General features: G+C 57.4%; 3 protein-coding genes across 3 annotated transcripts; 2 read left to right on the top strand and 1 right to left on the bottom strand.

The window, feature by feature from the left end:
- The first annotated feature begins 148 nt into the window (after positions 1 to 148).
- On the top strand, positions 149 to 1,834 carry FA10DRAFT_266998 (GMP synthase). The gene is made up of 2 exons (XM_025521737.1): positions 149 to 1,283; positions 1,354 to 1,834. Exons 1-2 carry the CDS (start codon positions 194 to 196, stop codon positions 1,785 to 1,787), a joined length of 1,524 nt encoding a protein of 507 aa, XP_025377743.1. The 5' UTR covers positions 149 to 193; the 3' UTR covers positions 1,788 to 1,834.
- Positions 1,835 to 4,284: 2,450 nt separating this feature from the next.
- Positions 4,285 to 6,478, top strand: FA10DRAFT_260361 (hypothetical protein; the record flags this gene model as incomplete). The annotated part of the gene is made up of 2 exons (XM_025520013.1): positions 4,285 to 4,433; positions 4,513 to 6,478. The coding sequence occupies 2 exons, from the start codon at positions 4,285 to 4,287 to the stop codon at positions 6,476 to 6,478; spliced, it is 2,115 nt and encodes a 704-aa protein (XP_025377742.1).
- A 99-nt stretch (positions 6,479 to 6,577) lies between these two features.
- On the bottom strand, positions 6,578 to 12,010 carry FA10DRAFT_241335 (Pkinase-domain-containing protein). The gene is made up of 2 exons (XM_025519245.1): positions 10,824 to 12,010; positions 6,578 to 10,748 (listed from the first exon to the last, which is right to left on the bottom strand). The coding sequence occupies exons 1-2, from the start codon at positions 11,590 to 11,592 to the stop codon at positions 6,790 to 6,792; spliced, it is 4,728 nt and encodes a 1,575-aa protein (XP_025377741.1). The 5' UTR covers positions 11,593 to 12,010; the 3' UTR covers positions 6,578 to 6,789.
- Between the last annotated feature and the right edge of the window lie 124 nt (positions 12,011 to 12,134).

Raw genomic sequence — 12,134 nt, 5'->3', positions numbered from 1 at the left:
CTCGTCGTTTGGGTTTGAGTCAGAGCAAAGACGAGGAGAGGCCCGCTCACCACTATCCACCATGGCGAACGGTACTCCAGCGCCCACAGAGGCGATTCATTCGCAGTACGACTCGATCCTCATCCTCGACTTCGGCTCGCAGTACAGCCATCTGATCACGCGAAGATGTCGCGAGCTCAACGTCTACTGCGAGATGCTGCCGTGCACGCAAAAGATCAAGGATCTCGACTGGAAACCCAAGGGCATCATCCTCTCCGGCTCGCCATACAGCGTCTACGACAAGGGTGCTCCTCGGGTCGACCCTGATGTATTTGAGGCAGGCGTTCCCGTGCTGGGCATCTGCTACGGCCTCCAAGAAATCGCGTGGAACCACGGAGGCAAGGTGGACCCGCATGATCGGAGAGAGTACGGCAAGGCGACGATCGACGTTGTCAAGACGGGAAATGCGCACATGGACGCTCTCTTTGCGGGCGAAGAGGCTCGGGTAGACGTCTGGATGTCGCATGGGGACCAGCTCTCCGTTTGCCCGCCAGACTTCGAGGTTGTTGCTAAGACGTCGACGGCGCCCTTCGCCGCCCTTGCACACAAGACGAAGCCCATCTATGGGATTCAGTTCCACGCCGAGGTGACGCACAGCCCGAGGGGCAAAGAACTGTTCGAAAATTTTGTCGAGCGCATCTGCGATTGCAGACGGGACTGGAACATGGAGACGTTCATCGACAAGGAAATTGCCAGGATCCGCGAGCTCGTGGGACCCAAGGGAAGGGTTATTGGTGCCATCTCGGGCGGTGTCGACAGCTCCGTGGCGGCCAAGCTTATGCATGAGGCCATCGGTGATCGCTTCCATGCTGTCATGGTCGACAATGGCGTCCTGCGGGCACGGGAAGCGGCGCAGGTGTACGAGATGCTGTCGCAGCATCTTGGCGTGAACGTCACCATCGTCGACGCCAGCGAGCTCTTCCTGGGCCGGCTTGAGGGTGTCGATGACCCAGAGAAGAAGCGGAAGATTATCGGCAACACCTTCATCAATGTCTTTGAGGAGGAAGCGGCCAAGCTCGAGGCAGAAGCCGAGCGGGAAGAAGAAGAAGCGAAGAAGGCGGGCAGGCAGCACGAAACCAAGGGGAAATACGAGTACCTGCTCCAGGGTACTCTTTACCCCGATGTGATTGAGAGCATCAGTTTCAAAGGACCCAGCGCTACGATCAAGACGCACCATAACGTCGGAGGTCTCCTCGATGATATGAAGCTGAAGCTTATTGAGCCGCTGCGTGAGCTCTTCAAAGGTAAGCTCCGTTCTTTTCCGCTTTGAACAAAGGTCTACCTTTGCCAAATGCTGACGAAACGGCTTTGCAGACGAGGTGCGGCAGCTGGGCAAGGTCATGGGCATTCCTGCTCATCTCGTTGGTCGTCATCCCTTCCCTGGTCCGGGCCTGGCTATCCGCATTCTGGGACCTGTGACACGATCTCAGGTCGAGATCCTGCAACAGGCTGACACCATCTACATCGAAGAGATTCGAAAGGCAGGCATTTACGACGAAATCAGCCAGGCCTTTGCCGTCCTCCTCCCCGTCCGTGCTGTCGGCGTGCAGGGCGACAAGCGAACCTATGACCAGGTCATTGCTCTCAGGGCCGCTCAAACGACCGATTTCATGACAGCCACATGGTACCCATTCTCGTACGACTTCCTTTCCAAAGTCTCGAATAGGATCACAAACGAGGTCCAGGGCGTCAACAGGGTCGTCTACGACGTTTCGTCCAAGCCGCCATCAACGATCGAATGGCTCTGAGTTGTTCTCTATTGCTCTTTGCAATCATAGTTCCGATAGATTGAGACTTTGCTTGACTGCTTGACCATTCAGCTGTGGTATCGTCGTGTGGCGCTTTGCACAGCTGCTGAAGATCACTTGTTCACGCGCTTGCCAAGGACCCCTTTCGAGGAGCTTGACCGTTGTTAAGGCCGGTACGGATGATTGGCACGGTCTGATGTAATTTCCGTATTTGATCCGTTCCGAGACTGCAGTTTCAATCCGACCAAGGCGCGGACGGTGACAGACGAGACGAGGCTGCCTCCTAGGGTGTGTGACTGCCTGCCAAATGGATAAATACGGAATTTTTGTGCTGAGTTGGCATGCACTGCACTGCCTCCTCAAAGAGATGGACCAAGCTTTGAAGACCTCGTCACAAGATAAGAAAGCACTTCGACCGTTACGGCCTCAGGCCGAGAAGTCGTAGCGATTACCGGCGAGCAATCGTCATCAATCGGATCACTCGGAGGATTATCCGATGCTCCGATTTCGGCCTCTCAACAACGAAGAAGCGACCTCTCGGCCTTGCTCGTCACTACTTGACAGCGCTGACCATTGGCAGCGATGGGTCGGTTGACAAGCGATCATCTGATGTATTCTGCTGTGCGATCACACTTATAAGCTTTCACCATTCTCGTCTCTTCCTTTCTGGGCGCTCAGGAACTAATGGCTCCAGGTCAAGTCTTGGCATTGGACTTTTTGTTTGCTCAAGACACTCGCTGTCAGAGTCCATCGTCAGAGCCTATCGTTGTCAACAACTCGGGTCCGCTGTCGGACCATCTCACTGTTTTTGATGAGATGACACAAGCGTGACTTGGTAAGGGTTTGAAGAGGAGCTAGTGCAACGCGTTTGAATAGGCACGGATATTCTCGATCTGATAAGGGAAATTTGGACGGTAAGAACGGACGGCGAAGAGCGGGGGCAACAGAACGGCAGACAGGGCCAAATCAGATACTTCAGTGCCATGGCCTCTTTGAGCTGCAAGACGATAGCGCTAAATGACCTCCCTGCGGCTTCCTTGTTGCAGCCGTCTCTCCTCGTTTCCTCGAATTGTGCCCCACCGGTGTCAAAGCAGACTAAGTCGCCGTCATCAGATACGTGGAAGCACGTCACTGATATTGTCCGTGAATCCTTCGTTCGCCGACCCGGATTATAGTTGCGGCAGACCACGGCAGGTCACGGCAGACGGCAGCAGAGAGCGCTTCGCCTGCCTTTGCTCAGCTCTCGCATGACCCCTCGGCCAGCTGGCTCTCGCATCGTTCCCGCACGGCGGCAGGTGCAAGAATAGAATGCCAAGGTGGGTAGGTACCGTTTCTGAATGGTACCTGATTAAAGTTGTGCAGTTGCGAACGCCTGCCGGTGCACCTTCTTCATATCTCGGTTCCTCTAGATACATTGCCAGGATCTAAGCTACCTCGGATCGTTCTCCGCGAGAAAGAGCCTGTGACGATGTGCCCTTTGCCAAGCGTCCGTGTTGCATCTTAGCTTCTCCGTACATCAACACTATTGCTGAGGCTGGCCATGCTTCGCTGTCGGAGGACTCCGTCGCTTCCCCTTCTCGACCAAATCAACTAGCTGATTTTTTTTCCTCTTTCCTTTCACTACTCTCTCTTTTGATTATTTAATTCTAGCGGACAGCCGGACGGGTGGCGCGGAAGAAGAAGTGGGTTGCTGAACTTTGTTCTGGTCCTGGATATATAGTGCGAAGCGAAGCGATCCGTTCGCTCTACGCCCTTCATCAACCCTCCCCAATTCTTCGTCGCCTGTCAAGCAGTAAGCCGTAGGTGACGCCGCCCAAGCCACCGCCTTTTACCGACGGTCAGACATCGGAGTCTGAGACACACTATATATTTAAGCGTGGGTGGCGACATTGCTTCGGTACGGATCTCAGATGCAAGCGAAGCTGATCTTGCTTTTACCATACTATTCATTCATCTCGTCCTTCCTACATCTCCCTATACCGGCATTTTGGCCTGCTTGAACCCCCGCTGCGTCATTCCACTTTCCTCGTCATTTCCAACCTCCTTCCCCGACGTCGACCCTCGCGCTCCCGCTTACGTACTGCACATGCCGCTTACCATTGGGTCGCGTCTGATTGGTTAAATCACGCGTGGGCCTCCAAACTCTATCTTCCCCCTTCGTCCTGTCAACCCTCTGTCGGAAAAAAATGCGACTTGGACGTTATCCGCACCCGTGTGGCTGGCTGGACGCTCCGCTGCCTATGGTGCGGTCATTTGACCATCTTCAACTCCACCCCTACACATCCCTTGCGATCGATTCTTCTCCTCCTCCTTCCATCCCCCCTTCTCATCTACAGGTCGCACACCTTCTTCACACCGTCATCTTGCAAACGTCCGTGCGCCAACTCCTTACGAACCTCTCCCTGCATATGTACCCACGCTCGGACGCTTACTAGCGAACATCCTCGAAACGCCAATTACGAATCGCAACGTCATCTCATAGAATCAGAGCATCAAGATGAACGGTACTGACGACATCTACGACCTGGTCGGCATCGGCTTCGGACCGGCCAACCTATCGCTGGCCATTGCGCTGCAGGAGTCCAAAGAAATCTCCGAAAGAGGCTTCAGGTCAACTTTCATTGAACGACAACCTGGCTTCGCTTGGTGGGTTGCTTTCCCTTTTCCTTTGATCTCTCATAGGCAGAGAAAATGAAGATAGTAGCTCACGGTAGACCACATTCAGGCATTCCTCCCTTCTCTTGCCCGGCTCACAGCTGCAAGTCTCGCCGCTAAAGGACCTTGTGACGATGCGAGACCCAACTTCGTCTTTCAGCTTCACCAACTACCTCCATTCGAAGAACCGGCTTGCGGCCTACATCAACAAAGAAGCCAACATTCCGAGCCGACGCGAATGGAGCGCTTACCTGGCTTGGGCCGCGGATCGTATGAGCCACGCCGTCAGCTACGGTGAGGAAGTCATCACCGTGGAGCCCGTCACCACCACGGAGCTTGTTACGCTTGCTTCCCAGAGCAAGGACAGCGAATCGGTGGAAGACGACGATGAGAGCGTCAGGCTTCTTCGCGTCACGAGCCGCAAAATCGCGACGGGCGACTTGACGGTGCGTTTGGCGCGCAACATCACCGTCGCCGTGGGCGGCCTACCAAAGGTTCCGCACCAGCTCGTCGATATCTATCAGCAGTACAACCACCACCTGCTGGCCTCGCAGCAGAGGATGCAGAGCCGAATCATCCACTCGGGCACCTACCTTCCGAGCTTGGCCCAGCTCGAGCCCAAGTTGCGAGAGGCGGAAACTCGCCGCTCGTCTACCCGACCACTGCGCTTTGTCGTTGTGGGTGGCGGTCAGTCGTCGTGCGAGATGTCGCTGCACCTCCGCAAGACGTTTCCCACTGCCCATGTCGCCCTCGTCTTCCGTGCCTCTGCCTTGGTGCCGTCGGACGACTCGCCATTCGTCAATGCGGTCGCCTTTGATCCGGATCGCACCGATGTCTTCTGGAAACGCAACGAGAGCCAGCGCATGGCCTGGCTCGCAGAGTACAGGCGCACCAACTATTCCGTCGTGAGAAGTGATGTCTTGAACGAGCTCCACACGGCCGTCTATGATCAGGACATTGATCATGAGAGGCCATGGCCCAACGCAGAGGGCCCCCAAACGGGAAGTTTGACGGTGCTTCCCAGCACTCAGATCGACGAGGCTTCGCTCCTCGAAGATGAAGAGGAAGAGACCATTCAGCTTCGCTTCTCTTCGACCAAGGGTCAGAGGGACAACGTGGCAAAGGAGTGGAGGGCGAAGACGCAGAAAGTCGACGCACTGTTCCTGGGCACCGGTTTCGAGCGAAGGCCGAGGGCCATGAAATTCCTGGAGGAGCTTCACAGCTACTTTCCCCTCCTCGACGAGGATGCTTCAGAGAAGAAGCGTGTGCTCGGGTTTGGACAGGAGCGCGAGGGCTCGTTGTGGGCGCGCGTGGACGAAGACGACGAAGATGAGCAGCAGGAAGGTGACGAGGATGAGCAGCAGCAGCTGGAGTACCAAAGACACCGGACACGAGGCATTACGCGCGACTACCGTCTCGTCTCGTACCTCTCCGACGCCTTCAAACAAGCACCGCTCCCCGCCACCCCTACAACCTCTCTGTCTTCGTCGATTGCATCGTCGTCTCGCAGAGTCAGCCAGCTGACATCACTTTCGTCGGCCTCCTCGAGGAACAGCTCGAGGGACAGCAGCAACGTGAGCTCGCCCTCAGTCACGCGAAGGGGAAGCGCTGCCGTTTCCGAGCCTTCGTCTAGCCGAAGCAGTGTGACGCTGCACGACGATGATGGTACAGCTTTGAACACGGGCAGGACCTCCTGCGCTGCTGCTGGAGGGAAAAAGGCGGCCTCTTTCGAGGCCAACATGTACTTTTTGGGAGGAAATGAAGCCACCCACGGCCTCTCCGACTCGCTCCTCTCCATCGTCGCGCACCGTGCAGGCGAGCTGACGAGGTCACTCCTTGTGCAACAGCAGCTGCAGACCCGAAATGCCAGCAGTGGCATCAGCAGCAGCGCTAAGGACCCGAACGCGGCCAAGATCAAGATACAGCACGAAGACGGAAGCATTGAAGAGGCGAAGCTTCTCGCTAAAAATCTTGCAAGGAAGCTCTCCGTCGAGCCGAGTTTCGCTCTTGAAGCTCAGCCCCAGCAGCTTGTCTGAAATCAACCAAAATTATTTGCTCAACCATCTCCAAATGCGTCGTAGTTTCTCTCACCTTCTGTGCATGCAGCTTTCAGTCACCGATCTGCCCAATTCAATCTCCTGCCCAATGATGATTGATGGAAAAGAACGAGCGAGAGGAGAATCCAGAGTACATCGTCTACTGAGAACAGAAAAAAAGAATGGAAGGGGGGCGGGTGTGGGGTATCAATAGTGTTGAGGGAAAGGAGAAGTTGAGGCGAGGGGTTAAGAAGTCAAAGCAACCCAGACACTGAGGCTTTTGTCGATATGGAGTTGGAACTGCTCCACTCCTAGTCCTCCTCTTCCTCCTCGATTGTCTTCACGCTCGCAAACGCCGAAGGGGGCCCGGTCCTTGTTCTTGTGCTTCCCGCAGACCCAGCCGCCTCCTTCTCGGACAGCGTCGTCGTTATTGCTGGGGAATTCTTCAGAGTCGGAGAAGGTCCGCGCTCGCTTGCACCAGATGTGCTTGGCGGTCCACCATCGCTGCCCTTGCCGCCTGTCGCTCCACTCGCAAGCGCAGGCATCGTTGCGCTCAACAGCCTTGGCATCGTTTCTCTTCCCAGGCTTGGAGGCTGGAAAAGCGAGCGGACACCGGCATATCGGCCCGTGCTGCTTGCAAAACCACCGCTTGCCCCGCCCCTCGGCGCCTCCATGGAGCCCGGAAATACGTTCGGAGCTGCTGCTGACGTGCGAGTTGTAAATGGAGACGATGTGGCTCGTCTGCTCGCCATGCTGCTATTATTGAACCCTGGAGTCTGTGGCGACAACGAGGATGATGTCGAAGCCGCATCGCCCATCGCCCATTGGCTCGCACGAGCTGCGCCGACTGAGGAGGCCCAGCTATTCAGCTGGCCAAGGCCACCTGCGTACACTGGCTCGTCGCCCTCCTCGTCCTCGTCCTCCCATCCGTCATCCTCACTCAGGCCTCCGTGACCTGACCGAGAGCTCTTGTCCGCAAAAACGTCGCGAAGCTTGGGCATGCCATCCTCGCCTGCGCCGTGATTTGCTTTCGAAGTGCTCCGGGCCGGCGGCTGCGGCGGGTCGACAAATCCAGCCCAGTTCGGCGGCGGTCGGCCCCATGATCGCCTCCACGTCGCAGCTTTCGGAGCGCTCTCGGTCGCCGCTGCTCTTGCGGTCGCAACCGTGCCTGAAGCTGACGACACAGCTGATTTCCTGGCAGAGGCCAAAGGATCGGTGGGAAGGGAGTGAGAGTGCTGATGATGGTGAGGGTGGAGGTGTGAAGGATGACTAGAAAGGGACGAAGACGTTGATGAGGAATGATGGTGAAGTGAAGCATTGGCCGATGGTGGCTTGTACGGAGTGCGAGAGCGATGAGCAACGAAGACACTTTGTCGGGGCGTTTCTGGCGAGCTAAGCGCTCGACTTCTCGTCTCAGCACCAACTTCGACCGAGGAATCGATGGATCTTCTCGGGGTCTGCGTTGCCACCGGCCCGCCCTCGCGAGCTTCGTCGTGCCTGGTGGGCGTAGAAGGTCGAGAGATCTCATCGGACTCAGACCTTGCTCGAAGCGAGTGTGTGCTGCTTGGGTATTTGCGATGCCTTCGAACAGTGGAACCACCGTCGCTTGGACGTCGGGTATGGATGCCACGGAGACTGCCACTGTAGGTCGACGCTCCAGCTGCGCTGCCGTGCACGCCGCCACCCTGTTGCTGTTGTCTCATAAGGGAGCCAGTGCTGCTTACGGACCCTGTCCTTCCCCGCAAGCCCGACTGGGGTTGTCGATTGAAAGACTGGGCACTTCCAGGCCGGCTCGATCGCTGCGAAGAGGCTGTCAAAGGTACGCTACCAAAATCTTCTGCGAAGAGCGATCCGGTCCCCGTGGGCGTAATGCTTCCGGCACTCAATCTTCGCATGCTCACTGGTCGAGCCGATGCCGATGGCGCACCTTCATATCCGTAGGCACTTCCTGACGAGCTTCTACGGCTGAGCGACCCTCTCTGGTGCGCCAGTGTCTGTCGAGGTGACCGACGAGAGACACTGCCAGCCGAGGGAGGCGGGTATGGGCTGTTCCGACTACGAACACTTCCCGTTCTCGCCATTGTCTGACTCGTCGCGCTTGGACCTGCATGGCCCAAGTTTGAGGGAGGGTGCTTTTGCCCCTTGAACTTTGCTTTCCTCCGCATCGTCGCCTTGTCTTCTGTCCCAAGCCAGTTTCGAACAGTTGTCAGGAAAGAGGCTTTGGCTCGCGCTCCCTTTGTAGGGCTCGTCGAGTCGCTAAGAGTCCTAGATGAGGATCTTTCTTCGTTGGACGACGTGACTGTGCTGAATGTCTCCACCGACTGCGACGCTGTCGGCTCCCTCTCAACGACGGTGTCCCTCTCCTTCTCCTTGCCACTCGATCTGGCGGGTGAACTTGCAAAGCTGCTAGTAGTACTCGATGTCGGAACAATCTTTTCATTGTTCTCCTTGTCCGTCTCTAGTGCAGGCATGGCAGCTTTGATCGTGGCTTCCTTTCGAAGCGGCAGTCGTGCATCGAGCTTGGCTGCCTTTTTCTTCTCCTTGTCCTCCCTCTTGGCACTGCTGAAAAAGGCGCCGACGGGGCTCTTCGACCTTTCGAGCGGCAGCTCTTCATCCCCAATGACGACTGCATCGGGAGAGTCTCGACGTTGACCGCTGCCGCTTGCACCACTGCCACTAACCCCGTCACGATCCTGGCCCTTGAGGACGTTAGACAATCGAACGCTGAAGGAGTTTGTTCGGTTGCGTTCCGTAGACCGCTGGGGCCTCGAGGGACTGCCACCTCCATTGACGCTGCTGCTACTACTGCTCTCGCCGCTAGGGTCCAAAGGACTCGATCTCGCCAAATCGATCAGTGTTTTCTTTCTCGGCGACTTCACGCTCGCTCCCTCCTTGGCGCCATCAGCTCGCTGAGACGACGACTTGCGCCTCTCCGCCTGCGGCTTCATAGGATTGCTCTTCTCCTCCGTCGGTGAGCGCCGTGCCCTGTCCTGTTGGAGGCTTGTTAGTGCCAAGAGGGCCTGATCGATGGAGTCTCCCCGGACTGCTTCTTCATGCGCTCGGCGCGCCGGGTCTTTCGGCGGCAGGGGCGGGGGCGGCAAGCCAAGCGCAGACGAAGTAGCCACTGGAGTAACATTGGTCGCCTTTGGTGACTCGAGCGCTTTCTTTTCCTCCGCTTTCTTCTTGAGCATCCACCAGAGAGCACCTGTCGCGTCGCACGCATCCACAACAACGCTGTGAACAATCTGACCCACGTCCATGCCCAATCCGCTGAGCTGATGTAGAACATTCTGTTCAAGGGTAGAGGAGAAAAGCGCGGGCGACGACTGCTCGAGCTGTGCAACATAGTCGATCGGCCGATTGTCGAGCATGGGCGGATGGTGGTCAGAGAGCCCGCTGAAGGATCGCCGTTTGGTTCTCGAGGGTGTGCGATGGTGACCCATCGACGAGCCTTGAGAGCTTCGCTTTTCCAAAGGTGCCGATTCGGGCCGCTTGATGGCTGACGAAGCTTCTTCCTCGTCTTCGCCTTCGGGCGAAGACCCGGGAGAGCTAGAGATCTCGTGGTGCGTCGGCAGGGGAGCTGAGGCGGCGGCAGCAGCGGCCTTGCCTGCAATCACAGCGGCTCTTCTCGAGCTGTCGCTGCCCGAGGAGCTGGTTCTCCGGATCGTCGTTTGTGATTCATTACGGTGCAGAGCCAGGGCGGCGCTGGACTCTGGTCTATCATGAGGCTCTTTGGCGGTACCCTCCGTCTCGCCTTCCTCCGTCGTAGGGTCTGTTGTGGCGGTCCGTTGCGATCTCCGATCGCTCGAATCGCCGTCGCTGTGAGCCGAGTGGAAGCTCGTCTCCGAAACGCCTGATGAAGAACCAACATGGTTGCCAATTTGCAGGTGTAGACCTTCCTTGCTTTGCGCAGACTGCGCTGGAGATGGCTCATCGGAGGAGCCAGCGGCGGCAAGCACGGCACTCGAGCCGGCAGGCGACGCGGTGGCTGTTGCCTCTGCACTCGAGGGAATTGTGTCCTGGTTGACATCAACAGCCTTGAGTGCGTCTCGTGGGGCGGAAGAAGGTTCTTTGCCGGTCTTGCTGGCCTCCGCATCGGCATCAGCATTAGCAAAGTAGCCCAGATCCTCGGTTCCTTCATGCTCCTCGACCGTTGCCATTGGTGTCGTCGCCATGATCTTTGAGAACCAGGGATGACTTAGAATCGACTTGATAGATGGCCGTGCGCTCGGCTCCTGTTGCAGGATCTTCGAGACAAGATCGCGTGCCTCTGCCGTGACGGAGATTGGAGCAGTGAGTATTTGTGATCGTCCCCATCGCAGTCGCGAGGCCACAATCTGCTCACCTTCTGAGAGCTGCTCAGGCAACTCGTAGTCGCCCTTGAGGATTTTGCTCTTCATGACGTCGTCGTCGTCATCATCAAAGGGCAAGGCACCGCAGAGGAGCGCATACAGAATGACACCCAGTGACCAAATATCGACCTCTTCGCCCGTGTACTTTTTCCCCGCCAGCATTTCGGGCGCAGCATAGCCCGTGGTGCCGCAAAATGTCTCCATGAGTTTCTTGCCCTCAAACTCCCTTGTGAAGCCAAAGTCGCCCAGCTTGACGTTGCAGCGATCGTCGAGGAGCACGTTCTCCAGCTTCAGGTCTCGATGCACGATTCCCCTTCCGTGTATGTAGGCAGTGGCCAGACAGAGCTGGCCAAAGAGGCGCCGGGCTTCAGGCTCGGGCATGACGCCGCGCTCAACGAGGTAGTCGTACAGCTCGCCACCCGCACACAGCTCCGATACCATCCAGATGTTGGTCTCGGTGGCCAGGACCTCGAAGAGCTGCATGACGTGCGGGTGATGGAGCCGTCGATGGTGATGGATCTCCCTCGTCAGGCTTGCGCTGAGAGCCTTGGGCACCTGCTTTATGGCGACGCGGGTGCCCGTCAGCCGGTGGGTGCCCAGCCGCACCTTACCAAAGGTCCCCTCGCCAATCGGTCTGCCCAGTGTGTATGCACCCACCGACCTGAGTCGGCCGGTGGAGAGCTCCTTTCCCAGCTCGGCATACGCGGCCGAGAGGGCTGACTTTTGGTTGTTGAGCGAGTTGACCGTGTTCATCGTGTTCATTGCGCCGCCGCCGCCGCCGCTGCTGCTGCTCCCACTGCTGCTAATCTTCTGACCAATAGCACCGCCAACAGGACTTCAGCCGACTCCTCCCCAGTCGCGCGGTCGCCAGCTCATGTGACGCGCCCGCGCGCCAGTCCGTTGGTGGAGTTACAGTTGGAAAAGATGAGGCCGACGAAAGATGTGGGAGGAAGCGATGCCTGTGCCAGAGGTCGAGTTGTCGGCCCCTTTGGCACAAGCAGCGAAGCCGTCGACGATGTCACCGTGGGCAAAAGAGCGGTGTGGAGACGGCGATGTCGAGGTACTACGAGAATCACGGGCGCCTAGGTGCTGGGCCGCCTCTGTTCCCTTTCAGTTTGGAGAAGGAGCGGCGATCAAAGGATCAATGAGAGGAGAGACGTGTGCAGTCGCGATATGAGCCCTGTCGGGCAAAAGGAGCGCGTACGGTGGGCGGCGGGCCGACGCACCTGCCAAGTCAGCCACGCGACTTTTAGTACAGAACAGAAAGTCGCAGGCCCAAGGGTGGCCCAAGCTTGTCTGAAAGC

The sequence above is a fragment of the Acaromyces ingoldii genome (assembly GCF_003144295.1).
Source record: "Acaromyces ingoldii strain MCA 4198 unplaced genomic scaffold FA10scaffold_3, whole genome shotgun sequence".
Lineage (NCBI taxonomy): Eukaryota > Fungi > Basidiomycota > Exobasidiomycetes > Exobasidiales > Cryptobasidiaceae > Acaromyces > Acaromyces ingoldii.
This window is presented reverse-complemented; position numbering and strand designations above follow the sequence as displayed.